We start from the raw sequence: 21,530 nt of genomic DNA, 5'->3' as shown, positions 1-21,530 counted from the left end.
AGACAATGAATTTCCCATGCCCCACACTGCTGGATCATAACCTGGCTAGTATTGCAGCAGACTTGTGCACAGAACATGCGGTTGGTTGGTCTAGGTGATCAAACAGCTCTGAAATTTGATATATCTATCTATCTCCTTTGAAAACAAATCCAGTTCAAGTTCTATTAGAGGGACCTTATGGTGAGGATTAGGGAGGAAGAAGATACCCACTTCTTAAAAATGATACACTTTTTATATATTTAAAATCGAGGACAAACTGGATAAAACTAGTCTTTGCATCCAGAAGGAGTAAAGAGACAAAGAATGAAAGTGAGAAAACTCCTTTGGGCGAGTCAAAAGTCGATGGTTGTGCTTTTTAAAAGTTATGCATTCTGTGACTGTGTATTCTAGGCCAAAAAGGATGAGGTTCTTAGCTTTTAACTTGGTAACAACCCAAGAACCACGGGGCACAAAAAAAACCATATATGGAATCATAAGTTGAGTAAAAAACCAAAGACATAGGCTTCCTTCAATTATTCAAATTGAAGAATGGCAAATTTCAACGCGCATCTGCTAATGCGCTAGGCAACCCACGTGTTAAACACGTTATAAAATGTCAAAGTATCCAGTGTTCTAATATTTTGAGGGGACTAATCATATCGCCCATTCAGATTTTGCATACTGATTTAATCTTAAGACTACCACATCTGCTTTAGAGACTGTACTCTTTCAAGAAGCTTAAAAAATATATTACAGGAATGAAGCACCGAGAACTGTATATACTCACACATACCTAAACTGTACCAGTAGCCACATTACTTATAGATAGCAATAAAAATAAGCAATGGCCCAGAAAGCATGAGATAATAAGTAAAATAAATACTTTCATTTAAAAGCAAGATTTGCCCTTAGTTCCACCGTTCCTGTTTCAAATACCCCCAAGACGGAAAGTTTATTATTTCCTTGGCTAACTGTTCCTAATTTTGTTTCCATAACATCAACACACAAGTATTAGTATCTCTCCCCAAATGCACAATAAACACTTTTCCTATCAACAGCTAAAATCTGCTGGAAAAACCAATCAAGAGCAGTATAATTAAGTATCAAGTCAAAACCATGCTGTCCTGGATGTGTACATTTGGACTGGCAGCCCATATAATACAAACGCTACAGACTATGTCTTGTGAAAAAAATGCCCACTTAGGCCAGAGGAAAGAATATAGGAGTGGTATTTAAGTACCCAAATATTTACAAATTATTAAATTATTACATAAAAATAATATATCTAATAATTCATTAATGTATTAGAGCAAAGAAAGCAGTATTTATTAAATATACCAGTTACTACCATTTACAGAGTGTGTCCTATTTGCCAGGCACTGATCTATGTGCTAGAGCTAATTTAAAGTTTTCAAATCTCATTATACATCTATAAGAAAAGTATGATTATTCTTCTAATTTTACAGATGAGGAAACTGAAGCTGGAAAATTGTGTCTTGCCCAACTCCTGCTGTTAGGCTGTAGAAGCCAGAATTTGAAATCTAGCAGTGTGGTTCTAAAGCCTACATTCTTAACCATTATACTTCACCTCATCTCCCTCTTTTGTGAGACATATTATTTATATTACTAAGCAAGAATTCATAATTTCCCTGAATTATACAAGGGGTTTCTATGAATTAAGGTCCATATCATTTAGGCACAATGGAATTCCCTAAAAAGTATAACTTTTCAACACAAAAAAAGTGTATTTTATTTATCTAATTCAAGATTCTTTTCATCTGAGGACAATAGTTGCATTTTTTGATGTATATACAGATGTTGCTGCATGTCTATAAATTGCTTGCTTGCATTCCACTTCGGATGCAGCTAAAACCAGAAGTGAAATATACAAAGTGCTTTACACAGGTCTTGGGTTTCTTCGATTTATTTCCCCATTTTTTAAGGATCATTATTACCATTGGAATGATCCTATTTGCATGCAAGATGATTTCTAATGATTGTTACTATTTGTAATAATCTGTTTTGGAAAGCTCCCTGGCTGGCTCTTACCTGAACTGCAAAGTACTCTTGTGGGCTCTCTGGGAAACACCAAATATCATAAACTGCAGGTGGCTCATGGAATTATTCTAACTGCAAGCAATAGCACTTCATAGTAATGAAAGAGAAATGTATTTGTTTCTTAACTAAGTAGGTAAATAGCTTGCTTTATTGCTCCTCTTTGGGGACCAACGATTTTGAAAATAACATATCAAATCGGTAGGCCATCAAAGCTCATTAATTTATATTCAGTTGTTTCAGATGTGTTTTGTTATCACGGCATGCTGGATGGCATGTTAAATTTACCATGTGTGAGTACTAGCATTTTCTAAGTGAAATAATGGTATATGCCAGTGAAATATGTTATTTAATCAACAGCACAGGGCAAGAAGAGTCCTTATATATGCAGCCACTGCAGTTAAAGGTCTAACGTGCTCATTCTAATGTCTGTACCGTTAGCAAACAGCTCTTACAAAATCCTAGACCTTTCAACAAGGTAATCAATATACTTGAGAGTAATAAAAACTTATTTCCTTAAAACGTTTAGCCATAAGGAAGAAAAACACTCTTCCCCTAAACTGGCCAAATTTAAAAAACAAAACTATGTTAGATACTTTTTGTGTTTTAGAACTGAAAATGGTAGAGAATCATTATTGTAAATAAATTACAGTATACAGACTCATATGTATGTAACAATTTATGTAGCTGTGGGAGGTTTTAGCCAATTAAAAATATAGAATTATCAGGATCAAAGTAGTGATTTGATCTCCTCCCATAGAGAATCCTGTGTGTGGATTTCCCTCCTCCTTCTCTAGTCTGTATTCCTCTCTGTCCCCGGCTCCTTTTCAGGGCTATTGTTACAAGTGCTACAGCCCCCTTATTAGCATATGTGAGTCTTCAACAGCAGACAAAATTCTCTACAAAAATAGTGCCTCCAAATAGTGTCTTTCACTAGAGAAAATCACCCTAGGCATACTAAATTAAACAGAAATGTAAGTTTTACACAAAAGCAAAATGTGATCTTTCCCAGATAATTTTCCTTTAAAAGCAAAAATCAGTTGTTATTTGCACCATTTCACCTCTAAAAGACAGAATTGGTTTTTTTTTTGGTATCAGAATTCTGAAGCATAAAATCACAGACGATTAAGGAATTGAACATGTTTTTATGTTATGCCTGCTACTCTGTTCACATGCACAAAAAACCTTCTGTCCTAAAACAAAAATTAACAAAGGAGAGAATAACTGTAAATTTCTACAATTTCTAAATATTCAAAATTTGTCTTCTTCAACATCTTAAATTTTTGCCTTTTTCTCCTTTTGTAGTTTCTTATTACATTTATTACCCTGTTTACTCAATTCATATACTTTGTCATCTAAGTAAATATGACTAAAAACACACTGTATACTTCCTAATAACACTAGCAAACATGAGAATGGAAAAAGGAAATTATTAAAGGGTGCGTTGGCCAGTAACAGAGCTAAATTTCTTGGGAAATTAGTATATATGTAAATATGGCACTTTCCATTAAACATCTTCAAATAAAGTAGGTGTTTAATGTACTTCTTTCATCACAAAGGGTTAATCAGCAAGGTTGACATTTGGGAATTTTCTGCATCATGCTCCTCCCTCTCCCCTAGTGCAGCCAAAAATCATCTGACAGGAAACGTAAGATTAAGTTTGTCCTACCTAAGCGAACAAAGAGTGCTCTGAACAGGCCACTCGTTTACTGCAGAGCGGGAACTTTTCTAATCCTGCTGGAATCTGCAGTGCTGCTCAGAAAATATCGTGGAAAAAGTTGTTTTCTTTCCTCTGACATCTTGTCTGTGGTCATCCCATTTCAGTCACACTGCAGATCCTGCTGCTTCTCCCATGAAGGTTAACGTAAAGCTCCAAACATAATCATGTGGAAAATGGACATTATTGATTCCTACGGTCCATTGTTCCCCTATCCTAAGTCCCTGAAGTTCAAGTTCAATCTGGAATTACATCATGTCTGGTTTCTCCTGGTTACCAGACGGCTTGAGACGTGACCACAGCTACAGAAAAAACAAACAGCCTTCTTCACGCTTCGGCTCCCCTATCGATTCAAACGTAAACTTTTTTTCTTTCTCTCAAGTATGCTTCAAGTATGGAGCATGGTTAATTTAGAGATTAAGTTCCAAATTAGATTATCTAATGGCATCTTAATGGATTGCTGACCCATTTCCTGTGGGATGGCAGCATGCAAGTCTGGCTGGAATACAATTAATTTCTTAGGAAGTCTTCTGAAGAGTTTCCTAGATAAAAAGGAAACGTTGTGTTGTGCAAATCTTTCTTTACAAATGGAGAAAGTTAGGCAAAACGGCAACAAATCCCCAATGTATTTTTCAACAGCCAGATTACAGATAACTGCGTGTGTATAAACACCAGATCAAGATTATTTTTAAGAATGCTCACATTTTAATTTTTGGGTTCCTAACAGGTGCAAATAATTTTCATGAAAAGAGAGTAGTAATTCTTTTAAATAGAATATCCAAATACAAAGAGCAACACTAGTTAGCAGGTCTAGTTCCCAAACAATGGTCATGTGCAATTTTGGCTTTTGCAAATTCCCCTCCTTGAACCGGATTCTCCCATTCAGCCACCTCCTTATCAGCATTTCTATCATAGTCCCAGAGTGGTGCTAGGGACCCAGAATGGTGTGTAAAAAGTTGAACATTTTGAATACACGTTAGAGCTGACAGCTGAAAAGGAAATTCAGCACTCTGAGAATAAAGCTCCCCCCAGGAACTCCAGGAACAACCCAGCTGTTGTACTGTAGTTATGTGTCAAGATAACAAACTGAAAGCAGGAAATGCTAAGCTGGTGAATTTGTAGGGATGGTCTACATCTAATGTAGAAATACAAGTTAACTCTTAACATTACCTAAAGCCAGTACAGGGGTTTATGGGAGAATGGATACATGTATATGTATCATTAAGTCCCTTCACTGCTGACCTGAAACTGTTCACAACATTGTTAATCAGCTATATCCCAATACACCAAAATGTTTTTGGTGTTAAAGCCAGTACACACATCACCCGCATCATACACATGTCATATGTTTGTACATGACACATGTATACACACATACATGCACACACATACCCATGAGTACACGTGCATGTACATGCACACCATTTATGCACACACATTATATGCATATGTATATTTTACATACAAACATAATTTGCAACACAATAGTGAAAATTATTTTGTTTAAATATTCATTCTTAGGTCATTGAGGACATATTTTACAAAGAAAAGTTTAAAGGATGAAGCAATGAAAATGGGACAAGTTTGAGGAGAGGGTTTTGCAAATAGACGTAAATGTATGAAATGAATGCTATTATTCCTTCCTTTTTGCCCTCCTTCTCCTGACCAATCAGATCCAAATAATCTTTACTGGCTGCTAAATTTCTCCTGGGAAATCAAGCAACTCTCTAGAATTGCAGTAATAAACGACAATTTCTTACAAAAACATGTGTAAAGTCACTACAGAATGAAGTATTCAACTCATAGAAAGGAACTGCTAACACGTGTAACATGGAAAATAGCTGATAAAAGTCTCTTCGGTGCCATTCAATTATGGCATCAGCAGAAACACAAAAATCCCTCCAATTATTTCAGTAAAATCTTCATTTATTCATTATTTCAGAGGCTGAGCAAATGGTTTGTGTAAACATATCCTTCAGTAACACGCACATGTTTATTTTAGCCATCTGAAGGCTGCTGCTATGTTTATAGAAGCCATCAGACACATACAGCCACTCACTTGTGGCTTTGCCTTTTCTTGAAAGAGGTGAAGGGGGAAAAGAGGGACTGAAACAATAAATCCAGTTTCTCTTTTGTATAAAGTACTCCCTCCAATGTTTTAAAATAACTTCTGTTTATATTATTCTTGGATTGTCCTGTTGCTTTCTTGTTCATTCAAATATATTGCTCTTTCATATTTGATAGTACAAGCTATGTTCTGGCTATAGCTTCAAGAAAGCAAGCCAGTTAGGGAGTTAACTGCTGTATTTGTTTATACCCACATAACTCACAGATATAACAGTGTAATTTGTCCACATCAGAGGACAAAGCACAGACACAACAGTACTCTCATGAACAGCATAAGCAACTCATCACCTATTACCCTGCTAAGAGCTGAGCCCCTCCGGACTCACGCAGAAGTGAGCACTCTGCCAAGGGATTTAACTCTGGGTTAACTGCAGTACCTGACCTTTGAGTTAGGGGAAAAAAAAAAATCACATTTTCAAGATGCAAGCAACACACACACACACACACACACACACACATACACACACTCTCAGCTCTCAAAATTCTAAGGTCAAAACAACAAAACACCTTCAGGGTTGCAACTTAATAAGTCTGTGAAAACTTTCCAAAGGAGTCAGCTTCAGTTTTGAAAGGAATGTTTATATACTGGGATTGGGGGATGCATGGAGAGAGAGGAGGATGGAGGAAATCTTCCAGCTTTGATTTATGCTCAAATAGCTCCCTGGGCACTGCCATTTTCAGTCCCGAAGAAGAAACTGCCTTTGACATGGAAACACCTCTACAGAACGATGGGCACAAAGCAGAAAAGAAGGTGACCATGGACAGTGATTATACCAAGAAGGTAATGGCAGCAAACAGCAATCAAAGTAAAACCAAACACTTTCTTTGCCTTGTTCTCTGCTACTGCAAAGTCTCCAGGGGTCCACAACAAAATAACCTGATCTTTTCTTTATTCCACGAGGACAGAGGCAAATGATTTAATTTATTCAGATCCTTAGAAAGTTGTAGCAATGGCCGGAAGATTTTAGATGTCTGTTATCTACTTTAAAAGTAATAGCGTTACAGACATTTCTGATTTTTTTAATATCTTTTTTCAGAAAAAAAAAACAAACTATTATGCTTCATAAATAACTGCAAGACACATATTATAAACCATGCATAAATGATGCATATGTTGTACCACAGACATGGCCTATTTGTATGATCAAATACAGATTCTACTTGTGTCTATTTTGGATAAGTATAACAAAGCAAAGCAAGCTGCTATCTCCTCTCAATTCATTTATTCTGAACTGTAGGATACTTTTATTTTAAGAATGGTGAGGGTGTGTATCAGTCATGCAGTGTCTGGGACTGCCCACCACAGAGTTTCAATAAGTATCTGTTGAATGTATGAACGTTTCACCTGCTATTATCAATTATGTGCCCCCTGAATCATGATAAAAAGGGAAGAAACAAACCAACTACCTTTGTCAAGCTTTTTGAAGCATTAAGGCCATTCTACATATCATTATCTACTAATCCCCAAAAATTATTTTGGAGAGAAAAAATAAAATCCTAAACGAATTTATTTTTTTCCTGAGTGATTATGACCTGAAGCTGATGACCACACCCACTTGTCACCAGGAAGGTGATGTGTAAGATGAACAAAGCTCTCTTAAGAAATGAGTTTAGTCATCATACTAATTCACCGAGCCCCTGTGTTCTGCGATCATTCATTGTCCACTCACCTTTTCTGTTTGGGAACATCAATTTTTGAGTTGAAACATTACTAGGAACTAGGTGCAGTTACATTTAAGTCTCCAGCAATTTATACCCTCATTTCACTTTAATGTACTTTAGCAATACTACCCAGTTTTAGGTAAGTAAATGTCAGTCAGTAACCCACAGATTTGGAAACTCACACAGATACATCCACATTAAAAAACACAGGCACTTGCCATCTAACTTGAAATTTTTTCTAAATACAGTAAGGATTATATGTAGAAATGGGCCATTTAGCCAACCAACAGAACATGGAATGTAAGGATAAATAAAATTATATCCAAACACTGTGTTACCAAGTCAAATCAACTTTTAAAATAATAACAAAGACTATTTAAATAAATAAATAGTTTATCTTCTTTCACTGAGTGTATCTTTTCTTTCTAAGTATACATTGTATTTTTTTCCAAATGGACAAATAATATAAGCTTCATGGAAAAAAAAAATCAAAAAGGTAAAAATTTATACATTTTAAAGTGGATGTTATAGTAGTCTCTAAAAAGAGGAAAAGTCATATGGCATTCATTTCAGACAGTGAATTTAAAAAGTCAACAAGCTTTTAAAACAGAATCTAACTAATTTTCTTATTTTTTACCTGAGTAAAAAGTGGAAATTTTATTAATTTCTTTCTTTGAAACTCTACTCTTTTTTTCCTATCAAGCATATGAAGATGCTTTTACAACCAATACTAGAGAATGTACTTTTAACATAGGGATGCTCAGTAAAGAGAACATGACAATCAGAGAGGAGACGGAAAATTACGTTGCCTCTACTTTTGTTGAACTCCTTATGGGGTTACCTCAGTCTTCTATAAATTTTTATCTCATTACATATGATTATATCATGAATTTTAATCATTTAATTTGTCAATTTGACACAATTTGTTCTTTACTGAAATAATTCATAAGAAGTTGAATTAGCATGACCTACTTTCTAAAACCAAAAACAAGACACTATCAAAACTACTTTCAAAAATGAAATTTTAGAGTGATCATCTCAGCCAACCAAATCAGTTCTCAGTGATTCACATCAAGGTACAAACAGAAGTTAAAAATTTTTTTAAACCAAATTCCTTCTCTAGCTGTAGATTCCAACAATCCCCACCCCTCCACACACACACTGCAATTCATGAGTGTTGCTAATAAACAGTTAAATTGACTAATCTGAACATTATTTTATCTTTCCTCCTTTGAGAAGGGAGTAAATGAGTCTAAAATGACTTAAAGTTAACAGTAAAGAAAAAGAGCTGAAATGAGAAAAATCTATAATGGGAAAAAGCCAATATTTTACCCTCAGATAGCTGAAAAGTCTTCCCTAAAACTATGATTTCAATTTTCAGGTCCTAAATCTAAGTGCCAAATAACCTCCTCCCCCTCCCCGCCCCACCCTCACCAATATTATAAACTGTTGACAACATCTGACAGCACTCAGAAATTCCAATCATTAATTACTATTTGCTCTAGTCTCCTATTAATTTGAAGTTATATCTCAATAAGAAATAAGGAGGAAGAGGGTAGGGAAAGAGGAATGGTATAGCTAAAACAACTAAAATTTTAATATATACTTTCTGTAAAGCTAGTTAGAAACAAACACTGTAGCTCATGTAATTTTTAGGTGTAAGTGTAGGGTTGGAAATAATTAAAATGTTACCTTTGCCAAGTAATTCCCAATGTATCCTCACTGGTACTGGGGTATAAATGCCTGCCGTTTTGATTCATGGTCCAGTCACAAATCCTCAGCTGTCAATTGAAACCTAGCAGTCAGATATGGATCGAGCAGTACTACAGTTTTTAGTATTTAAATGAACACATGCAAACTAGTACTGTACATGGCATTAACCTTATTTTCCCAAGTGGCAACTTAAAAAAAAAAAAAAAAAAAAAGCAAAGAAAACCTCACTCTGAAAAGCAAAATTCCTAGAATATATTTCAGAAAAAGCTATTGCAATATGCTTCTCTATTAATTAAAGCATACAAGAGAAATAAGTGCTTAGAACATAACAATTAGACATTAATTAGATTACAAAATGAGCTGAAATAAAAGCAAACGTTAATGTTCAATAGAGAGAGAGATATCTTAGAAAAAATTTTTTAAGCTTTTAAAAATATATAACATACCAAATCATCTGCACTGAGTAAAATAATCAATAACTTTAAGCATGCAGTTTGCAAAACACAGAAGACATGCAGTTTAGAGGAGAAAGGTCCCACTTTATAAACATTTCCCCTAAGTTATGATTAGAAGCATCAAGGGGTTCCATTTTAGATATTTACTAATTTTACTCAAACTGGCATTTTTTTTCCATAAAGAGTTGATACTTTATTTAGTTTCTACTTTATTTTAAACTCAGAGTAATGGCATTGGAAATCCTTTACCACATTTGAATAGAGTGAGGAATGCACTGAATACTAGCTGAAACAAATTCTTCCCAGCTCTCCAAATCATCAGTTCTGCCCTTCAGAGGTTGTTCCAGTAACCCTATCCAGCTCTGTTTGGTTAACAGCTGCCCTACAGTGCTAGCAGATTTATTGAAAAGATATATTGCTTATTTTTATGCTTAAGAAAGTAAACTTATCTGGCTTTGGGGGGAACAAAAACACTGGAAAATCATGGGTTTTAATCTGTAGATAGCTATGCTGTAAATTAACTGAATCTCGCACTGAAAAGAGGACTTATTCACAGCAATCCACTAAACCTGGCGTGCTGCTTTTCAGTAAGAATTTCTAGAAGATGATGATTGGAGCCAAAGTCCCTTTAAACTTATGATAAGTTACTTTAATCCTTTCTGATAACAGTATGGCTAAAAAAAAAAAAGGCTATTAAGAACCTTTCCCTTTAAGACTAGTTTCTACATACTATAATAGTGATTCTGCAGTTTGAGAATATTTGGTTTTGCTTATGTTTCTACAGCTCTCTGAGGCTCAAAAATACCATCTAAAATTCCCCAAACATGCATTTTAATTATACTGAGACTTCAGGTAAAAGTAATTATATACATTAAAGAACTTTAATTAATCACATAATTAATTCGTTAAAAAGCTGAAATAGTTCACTTAATGTAGACAGTTAAAAGATATGTAAAATTTGCTTAGGATACATTTCATAAATAAGCCATGAATCAGTAAAGAAATTAAATTATAATGAAAAATATTCTTAAAATGGATCTTAATGCCTGCATGAAGGAGAAAATGTATATTTCATTCATTTTAAATCAAACAGAACAAAATTTTATGACAAGATGTTTTAAAAGTTCTCAACATGGAGCATTTAATCAGAAATGCAATGTAATTAGGCAATCTGAAAAAAATTATTTTTCAGTTAAGAGTCACTTGCCTCCTTCAAAGTGCGTTCTTTTCAAGCAATACTAGGGAAACAATCTAAAAACAGTTGAAGGTGTTTGGCTTTGTATAACAATTATCTTAATGACCACTCATAGATTCTGCTCTAGTCCTAATTTTGAGTCAGTTAGATATTCTGAAGAACAGAGGGCTATATTTAGAATTACATAATTCTGCTAATAACTGATTTCAGGTTAGTTTCTATGAGCCTCTCAGAGTACACTGGAAAACTTTTCAAAAAGAGAAGCTAGCTTCACAAAGCCAAGTGAACCTAAGTATCTCTCACTGGTTGGCTTGTTCTCAGAAAATTGGGAACACTACCGTCTCCTTGGAAGAATGCATATGTAAATCAGTTTTTTTTTTTATGTTCATGTTGCTAGTTTTTTGCTTGTTTCTGTTTATTATTCCTACAAAATGTCCAGTAGGCAATCTTTGGCCACCTGTTGAACACTTAAAATCAACATAGTCTTAGATGTTTCTTTCCCAGCAGTAGTCTCAAAAGGATTAAACCTCACTACAGCTCTTCATTTTCAATTATATTTAAGATACATGAGAACAAAATATCTTCTTCCAAACAGACAGTTATGCTTAAATAAACAAAAAAACAACTACTGAACATATTTAATAATAACCTAAATGCCAAAGAAATGGGTAGGATATTAATTAGTGTTGATTTCCCTTCAGTTACTGAAAATATAAAATACAATTTAAATTTATTTAGCTATTTAGATTGTGGGCTGGCATTATCAACATTTCCAAAAATTTCTGAGGAGAAATATTTATACCTGCTTATATGTTATAACCTACTTAAGCCAGGTAACTTAATGAAGAAACTTTCTCTTCATTTTTCTCTTTAACTAACTTCCTTTTGCATAAAGCATCCTTCAATTAGTACTTAATAAACTTCATGATTGAGCAAAATAATTAAAATAGAAACTGCATATTCACTGAAAATTTCCATGACACTAATTTCTAACAAAATCAGTTTCTAAGAATCTTGTTTGAATATGATAGTTCTGACTCAGCAAAGTTTGAACAGATTCTCAGGTGATGAAAAGTTAATATTAAGTGTACTTAGGCTTATTTTTGGAACAAGTTAAATATTGTTGGTTTAGTATGATTCAGAATTTCTAACCAAAATTTTATATTAAGCTTTAAATGTTTAAAATGGTAGGTAATAATCTTATTTGAATTTAGGGCGGTGAATCCTCAATTTCTGTCCTGTGAGATAGCTGGTGTTATGTAATTTAGCTATCAATTACTTTTTAATTAAATTTAAAAATTTAATTTTAAGTGGTACATAAATATATGCCTTTCATTAATGTAAATTTTTTCTGCAAGGCTTCAATAATACCCTAGTGATTTTTCCAATAATTTTTCCTCAAAAAATAGGAGGATACTTCCCCCCCACCCCCTGCCCCCGATAGTTACCAAATTTAAAACAGCAGGAGCAAAGTAGTTTAGAAATTTAGTTGAAGTTGTATGTTTGTAGCAACTCTTACATTTGTAACAATATAGACCCTTTGACAGACTTGATTGCATGCATATTCTTACATAAATACACAGATAAAATTTAAATTCTTTAATTTATATGTACCCACAAACATGAAATTAAATTGTTTAGACAATTAAGGAAATTTTTATATTAAAACAATTATGCCCAGATTTCCAAAAGAAAACAGAAGGTAAGGCAAAGAAGTTAACATTCTCCTTTAAAAAAGCTATGATTGAAGAGATGGGGCTGAAGAAGTCCAAACAACTTGAAAAGAAGGCAAGGTAAAGTTTTCACTGCAGATGTTCTTAGGATGAAGTTTCCTAAAGGCTCCGGAATGAGAACCTTATTCTAAGTCTAACTCAAATGAGTTTGAGAAAAACAAGGATGGAGACCATCTAGCCTCTTTAAAAAATTCCGCCTAAGGGGAAACACCTAAGATCTGGATCTTGTCCTAGCCTACAAGAGCACTCAGATATTCATGTAGGTAGAATCAACATTGCCTGTGATTTCAGAATAAGAGTCTGTTTATTCACATGAAGGCACTCCATTGTTACTAACAGGGGCTTTTGTAAATGCCTCGCAATTAGCTTTGGGAACAAAAGAAAGAAGGTAAGAAAACGTTCTACTTTGCTGGACTCAGCAAATAGGCCCATGTACTAACAGTCCCGTATGATGACAACAGCTCTCAGTTGAACCAGTAAACCATTAAACTGTAAACAGAATAATCAACACAGGCAAATTTATCTTTTTGCTTTTTATTTTCCAACCTTACACGGACCCTCAAGGCAGAATCTTGAAAGGTGTATTTTATGTTTTTTTAGGTTTCTTCATTTTTCCGGATAGCCCCGGAAAAAGAAATAGATTTTTGGTGTGTGGAGGTGCTTTTGGGGTGGGATGCTTAAAAATATTAATCCTTGAGGATTCATACTTTCCATACTTTCTTAACTCTTAGATTGATTTTTATTTTATTAATTATCTCCCAGAGAGTAGATAAAATGACTCTGAAGGAAAAGGGTATAGCCTTAGTCAACAAGCAAAATGGTCAAGATAAAACTGTGATATAGGTGGAACTTATAAATGACACATAAAAATGAAAAAGATATTCCAGGTCATCCTGGTACCTTAAAGTCACATCTAATATTACTTTATGAAGCCTGTGCTTCTTGAATATTTAAAAACATGGTAGAATTAAGTTAAATGGGTATGCCTAGTTCAAGAGCTAAATAAACACTACTGATAATAAATTGTAAGAACTATAAAATGAAAAGTTTTTTTATTTTTAAATGGAGGCTACTTTCACCTGTAAAATTTAAGGTTTCAGGGGAACTTGGAGATCCCATAGTCTAACCTCTTCATTTTCTCTTTCCAAGATAAGAACACAGGACAGAAGGTTTCAAGGCTTGTCCAAGCCTAGACATGTCCTGCCAAGTCAACACTAAAACCACACCTCCTGAATCCTAATCCCTTTCTCACCCACCATACCAGTTTGCTTGTCATTGTTCTTTTCCTACCCTGTTTTTCATGTACAGCTCAAAAATATTTAAGGCTAAAATATGTATAATTTTAACTCTTTATAATTTCCCTTTTCCCCCTGATTCTACTTAAAGGTTCTAAAGTTAAAATTATCAGAAAAGACAATTTTCCCTTTATGAATGTGTTGATTGAAATTTAAAATTATAGTAAACATAATTTTATTTTTATGCTATCTAGAATAATTTATCTGGATATTAACATTTCATAACCAGTAAGTGAATGAATCAATGAATGATAAAGCAGACTTTGGAAGGTTTCTTTCTTTTTTTTTTTTAATTTAAGAACTAGCCAAAAAGCTAAACATTTGCATAGTCATTATTTTGAGTGAAACTTCCTCTAAATGTGTTTCCTTTCCAGCTAGCATATGTGAAAAGTGACCTCTTATCCATTTACATACCTACCCAGAAGTCATGTGATAGGGTTTTACGTCAAGCTGTCAATTATGATAACAGACACAATAAGAACAGCCCAAGTGTTGATAGCCTGCTTCCTGACTTTATTGAAAAGTTTGTTGATAGTCCACTTGTGGCCTTTCAATTGCTTGCCTTTAATAAAAGACTACCTTGCCAGAGGTTTTCATGTACCTAGCTTTGGCTATGCCATTTGTCAGGACAAATATTATAAAGAGATTTCAATGAATATCTTGGATAAATAAAAAAAATCCTACAGAGGCATTGTCTTAAAAAGGCCATTAGATAGAACAGAAATTTTCAGCGTAACAAGAAGTCCTTTCAAATTCTAGTTTCACAATTAGATCAAGAAAAGTATTGAAAATATTTTGATAGAAACTAGCCCAGTGATTGAAACTGAAATAAGAGCATCATACAGCCATGCAAGAGATGTAACATGCAGAAGCCAGGGCACCAAAAAAATCCATGCAACTAAGAAGTAATGCAAGGACTTGAGCTGATTAGGCCACTGACTCATTAATAAGTAGCATTATTAATAAGCTCTAATAATAAGTAGCATTATTATTAATTATATTAATAAGTCAGGCGATTATAATTTTGAGATATGAAAATAAGCCTTGTATCTTATACACTAGAGCTCACTTGACTTTGTTGTTTCAGGGAGGTAAAAGTGACCTTCCATTTGCTCCATCTCAAATCTATATCAAAGGTTATTTTGTACTCTAGTAGCTGGTTCCAATAGCAACCTTTTATTTCCAAACAAGAAGCTTCTTAGCTACAAACTTTTATTTCTAACCTGCAATAAGGGTTTTTTAAATATGCTGTATTGATGTATGATAGTAAGGATTTAAACTTTTATAATGACCTCATACTCAAGTATAACAGTGACCACCAAATTAACTGATTCTTTTACATTACTAAACTTTCCAGGAGAAAAAAGACCTGCAAGATAGCAAGCTCATTATGAAGCTGATCAGATTAGAAAGCCGTGCTAATTCAAGGAAGTGGTCTCATACTCACTGTTTATACTAAAATTGTTAGACTAGATTTATACAATAATACAATAATTTCTGTATTTTCTAAGCAATACCCAACACTCTGCTATATAGTTACCATTTTCCTAGGGAGATGAAACTTGGGAAATGTAGTTTCTTCATTGCCTATCATAATGAATGTGCACAGTGTATTTAGGAAGTATAAGGCAGAAAGGAAACACCACATTTTACTAAACTTCTATGAAGTTAAGCCAGAGAAGAGGTCCCTGACACTTCTGAAAAGGTAAAAAGATATTTTTCAGCAAAGACTAAAGAGTTCAGTTTGCCAGAGACCCATGAGTTCTTCAAGCCATGACACCATCTTCCAACAGAAAAGTTAAAGAAAAATGAAGTTCCAATTTCAAGTTCTGATTTTAAGATTTCCCCCATGCCAATAGTGAATGCATTAAATAAGTCAATCATCCCAAAGAGAGTCTGGTTCCAGACCTTGAACAACACTCAAGATTGAGTTAAGAAATAGAAGAAAATTTCAAAGTTCTGATCAGCTGGCACAAGCTAATGATTATAACTAACTTCAGGGCTGTTTTTAATTGAAAATACTCAAACGGTTTAAATAAATATTTTTGAAATATTCTTTATGACTGTGTGATTTTGTTTTTCAGATTCAAATGAGATAACAAATTTATAATAGCAGTAAAATTCCTACGTCAGAAGAAACTACTATTTCAAGGCAGTTAGCAACCAGTATTGATCAGTAATAATCATTATAAAAAGGAGCACAGAGATGTATAATTATTAATAACAACTGCATGTTTACCAACTTAATGGTTATAAAAGCAAATGCTTTTAGTATTCAGATCTGCCAAAATGAACATATTACTCTTACCAGTGGAGTACAGGGTTAATTTTAATATTTTCATTCAATTTAAGAAGCCAGTGTCCTTGTAGGTTAGAAATAACTACACTGAAAGCTCTGCTTTAGTGTCATTGTGTGGAAAGATTATTTATAAGATAGTCAAAATTATCCAACAATTTTGAATTTATTGTTAACTCTAATTTATATAGGCTATATTAAAGTTCTTTTCTAAGAAAAAAATAGCACTCAACAATGCACATCAATACTTTTCATAACCTAAAAGGATAAATCTTTATAAAACAGTCGCCAATAAACTGAAGAATGTACCTGGGGACAATATTTATTCTTAAAGGGTCATGTATATTAAAAGCTAAGGGGTATGTTTAAAAGAACTCTCTCAGACTAAAACCATTGCCTTTCTAATTTTGAATTTCTCCTAGCTAATATAAAATGATTGATTACCTTTATTTCATGTACCCCTTGATTTTTCTTTTCATTCATCACTGAGTACTTTAAACCAAATGCATTTAAAACCTGCTGCTAGAAGAGTGGTCTCTTTTAAATCTTTGGAAAGTAATGAAAGGACACAGTAAATCAATCTCATTTCTGCTGTAGAAAAGAATAACCTTTACTCTACTGAAGTCATTTAAACCATTTCTGTCCCTCTGTTCCTAGACAGTAAACATAAAATTTCATCTCTAGGATTCTTTTAAAATTTGAAAGGATTAAATTAAATGAAATCTTTTAACTAGAGCCTTAGTTTAGTAATATACATGTACAGTAAGATATGCATATATATTCATTTTCTGCTTGTCTTAAATTGTAGCTTATTATGAATTAGTATATCACGCTCTTTCAATTCAAAAAAGTAGCACCAACTCTTTCATTATACAAAGGACAAATTATCTGTTTGTATGGTATTTAAGTTAAACACTGTATTTTTCATTATGAAACATATAATTTTTCTTCTAAAGATCAATACACATTATATATTCTATAAATATATATTGCATTTGACGAATCAAGTCATATTTATATTGTAAGAGGTCTTCACTTGACATTGTCTACTTAAATAACAAGTGGTGGCCTTTGATGAAAAAAGTTTGTAGTTCTGGAACTCATATATATATTTCAATTTATGTGCTCAGAACTCTATCTAGATTCACTAATATTCTCCTGATGCTTATAAAATTTTCTTGATTTATCCTTGGACATGTGAAAGAAGTAACTTTTATACAATCAATTGTTGTGATCATAATTACAAGAGGCTCTAATGACAGTCACAAGTGATAAATTAAAAAATTAAAGCTGCCTTAAGCTAGGACAGGAGGATGGGATGATTTCTTCTAAATACATGAAAGTGGTTATCATGTTCTAAATGTGTTTGGGGCTAAAGGTTTAAATAATAAAGGCATGATTCTATGAATTAAAAGTTAACTGAAAACTAGAGATGTGTCATAATGCAAATCCCATGATAAGAATATCTGAAAATACGTGGAATGATTTCTAAGAGAATGAGTTTCTAAATCTATAAATCCTGCATAGTTTTTTTTAAAAAAACACAAGGAACATATACATTTTTCAAAGAGAACCATATTCTAGTAATTATAGCACATTTTATATTATAGCAATTTTAGAGGTGAAAAAAAGCAACATTTCAGAAAATTATGTTGAAAAGCCAATAGCTGGCAAAACCACTAATTATTATTTGGTATTTTCATAACTGTGTACAGATGTTTTTAGTTAGTTCTCACTCTTTTGTTTTGTTTTGCTTTTTTTAAACCTGGCAAAACGTCAAGTATCTTGAATAAGCTATCATTTTTATGATTTTCTCTGAACTCTGCATGTGGTGACCTTTAATATAAGCAGCCTGCCACCTTCGCCTGCAACTGGGCAGGATTTGAAAATTCCAAGCGAGGCACAGATATGCATGATTAAACTAGGTGGACAGGTCTAGGACAAAATAAGCTGACATGAGTACCTGTACAGGCTTGTTACATCTGTAAAAATTCAGGTGCACATACAATGTATATTATAAATTAAGAGTAAGCTCATTAATACCAACTCTTTCTGATTCATTATAGACTATTTTTCCATATGTAATATTTTGCACACTGTTAATTTCAAACTGCTCTGCTATCAAAACTTGAGAGCAGCAAACATATGCATCATAAAATACATTTAAATTTGGAAGTGTTTAGAATTATTTCTGTCATCCTATAACTGAAATCATGGGATATTTTTATTTGTATGGTCCATGCTTTTGACTATGGCTAATGTGTTTATAAGCTACCATTAATCCTGGCTGTATATTTTCACAGTTTGGATAAACACTTCATTTGCATTAAATTTACAGCATTAATGAGATGTGAAATTTAAAATGCTACTTGAAACATAAATGATGTACGAAAGCAGAACCAAAAAAAGTGTTTTATCACATCTGAAATCAGTAAACTATTTAACCCTATTAAAATAGGAAGGATGTGTTGCCTGAGATATCACCTTCATAACTCATCTTCTTGAACCAAAAAAAAAAAAAAACAAAACGAGGAGTAGAACAACTAGAAACATGAAAGTGTTCAAAACCAGAAAAAGAAAGCACAAACTGTGACTTGTGTTGTATTTCTACTCTAATGGCCTTTAAATAGTTGGCAATTTTCATCTTGGAAAATTATAGGCCGCTGGTAAGTTCTCAACAGCCAATAAGACTGAGAAAAATATTCTAGCTGAAACACTGTTTTCATGGATGTTATGGATATATGCTACAGAGAGGGAAAAGGTCTTGAGCCAATTTGAGAAACCCTGCTTAGAGAAACAAGAAACAAAAGATAAATGAGAAAATAGTTTGGAAAATGAAATGATCAGTTTCTTTCTCAGAAGTCCCGTGAGCCCCATTCTGAGTCCAGATCTGAGAGACAGCATGGAGAAAAGCACCAATGCAAAAGCGTGGCTACACCATCACACCTGGGTGAAACTTGCCCACCTGTTGCTGATGTAGGAAGGATGGGTCTCTTGGGCTTAGTCCCACATATCGATTGGCTTGAGATGTGCCTGAGGCTGTGTAGGCTGATTAAGGAAGAACAAAAACAAAGATAAAAATTGTGAACTATCAAATGAACACCTTGTCCACGTAAAAGAAACCCAGAGAAGTGGGACTTGCAACCGAAAAAAAAAAAAAAAAAAAAAGATGTATCTCTATTTCTCTTCTCTTTTGTGTGAGTGAATACCAAGTGATAGAAATGATAGTTGACCTCAAGTCACCTGGTTTATCCTTCTTCTCCACCAAATCTATCCAGGAACCATATCCTATCCTTTGCTGTGGTCATCTCATACAAGCTCTAGTTACAGTCTTGCAGGAGTACCAAAGACTTGCTAAGTAGTAGAGTCTTTTTCCCAGATGTAACTTTTTACTAGATATTGGGTGTCTAGCAACAGAATAATCAATGATGGTCTGTGGTTCTAAATGTAAAATCAGACTGAAAGTCTGTTAGGAAAAAGTGAAAGCTTTAAATGATGGAATTTAAGCAGATGTACTTGATGATGCAGGATGAAAAATGTCTTACTGAAAAGTCTTACTAAAAAGAAAAGTTAATATTATTAACATGAAGGAGAATTTTTATTATATTTGAGAACATGTTTCTGAAAAAAAAAAAGTGATTTCTTTTCCAGAAGTACAAAAAGCCAATCTTTTGTGATTGATCCAGGGAGGGAGTTGACAGCCCCTTTTAAATACTTGGTCACCAGGTAGTAAGTGCATAAGGTGAATACTTCTTAAATTATTATGGTCTCACCTTGCCAGTACTTTTCATCTAGGTACTTTTTGGTGCAGAGTGAATTTTCCACAGAAAATGTCTCCCTAGTCCTAAAGAGTTTTGCTTCTTTTCACAAAGAAAGGACTAATGCATCGTCCAAGCACTAAGCAACCCCATTGTTCCATGTCAGAATAAACAGGAAAACTAAATTGTCATCATTTATGTTACATTTCTAGGTCTGAAGAAAGCTAAAATATTTGGTTCAAAACCTCCAGACTGATGAGGAATCCAGACATTAACTTTTAAAAGACTTTTTAAAAACCAATAATTCTGCCATGTTCGTTTGATTCAGTGAAGCTTTTTTAAGTAAGCTTTTTAAAACAATGAAGATTTTCACAATTCACCTTTTATTTATTCCTGAATGAAGTACTCATGCAATGGCAGCCATAAACAGCCTGTGGGCCCCATTCAATCTCCAGATCTCTGGAATTCAATGCACAGCACTGAAGAGCCTCACCCTTACAGAGTGGGCACCAAGTGTGTGTTATTCTTTCTTTTCAACCATGAAAAAGAGGTTTCCTTGGCCTCTGTATTTAATTTTATTGACTTATGAATTAACTGGCCAATTTTTCATTATCAGTGGTGCCTGCGGAATTGCAGCTACAATTTTGTTTATAGGAAAGAAAAACAGCTCACTATATCACTTTTATGAAGGATGGAAAATGGACTGATGAAGATATCTTTATATAACCAAGATACTCCTTTTGACTATTTTATGATTTTGTAAATCAAATCAGATCCCTTTTTGATCAACCTGTATGTGAGTATAAGAAACAGTTCATTAACAAACAGGCTGACAGTATTGCCATAAGTGAGCTGTTATCATTTCAGTTTGATTTTTCCTTGAATCTTATCTATTAATGACAATGTAAGAGTAGGTACCAGAAGTTTCTGGAAATTTTAGCTACTTAAAAAAAAAAAAACCTTTGTTTTCTATTTGCTTTTATTTAAACTTCTGACTTTGTTTGCTTAAAGATGCCTAGGCATCCACTTTGAAATTTGGATGTAGTATTTTAGCGACTGTAACGTACATGGCTAACCTGTAGCACTAAAGGATCCTTAATCTTCCTTGACTGAGTCTGATCCATTTCTGTGCATTCAGGGAAGTATTCACTAGTGTAGGTCCCTCTATCAACAAACCAGTTACTAAGCATTAATGATTATTAATGGGAATTACAAGCTTATCTGGTTTTTATTAGTCTATGGGGCCTCATGAATTTTGAGAAAGAAATGCTGAATTCACTGTACACACCAAGTATTGTCCACTTTTCTTGTAAGGTTCTTGCCAAGTCTTTCAGGGGCCACACATACAAAAAAGAACATCTTTCCAATGGCCAATAAAGAAAGAGCCAGTGGCTCTGAATCTCTATAATTTCACACAGAATTTTCAGAACATCGGGATTTTCCTGCTCTAACAATGCAAATAGAAGCTCTGGATTTAAGAAATAAGAATAATTGAAGAGAAGCAAGCTAATTCCTCCTGACTAGAACTTTATCCATTCTACTTTA

At 33.7% G+C, this 21,530-nt stretch overlaps 1 protein-coding gene across 7 annotated transcripts in view; it reads right to left on the bottom strand.

The window, feature by feature from the left end:
- Positions 1–21,530, bottom strand: part of NFIB (nuclear factor I B) — a 484,350-nt gene that overhangs the window by 10,761 nt on the left and 452,059 nt on the right. For 4 of the 7 annotated variants that reach the window (XM_068973907.1, XM_068973908.1, XM_068973909.1 and 1 more), the window contains exons 10-11: positions 19,193–19,275; positions 9,233–9,321 (exon numbers count right to left, since the gene is read on the bottom strand). In XM_068973907.1, coding sequence (XP_068830008.1) covers positions 9,233–9,321; positions 19,193–19,275 — 172 coding nt within the window. The remainder of the gene's footprint in view (positions 1–9,232; positions 9,322–19,192; positions 19,276–21,530) is intronic. The other 3 variants (XM_068973912.1, XM_068973913.1, XM_068973914.1) reach the window with 1 other exon arrangement.

This window comes from Capricornis sumatraensis, chromosome 6 (assembly GCF_032405125.1).
Source record: "Capricornis sumatraensis isolate serow.1 chromosome 6, serow.2, whole genome shotgun sequence".
Classification (NCBI taxonomy): Eukaryota; Metazoa; Chordata; class Mammalia; order Artiodactyla; family Bovidae; genus Capricornis; species Capricornis sumatraensis.
Note: the sequence above shows the minus strand (reverse complement) of the source record. Positions and strands in the feature narration are given on the sequence as shown.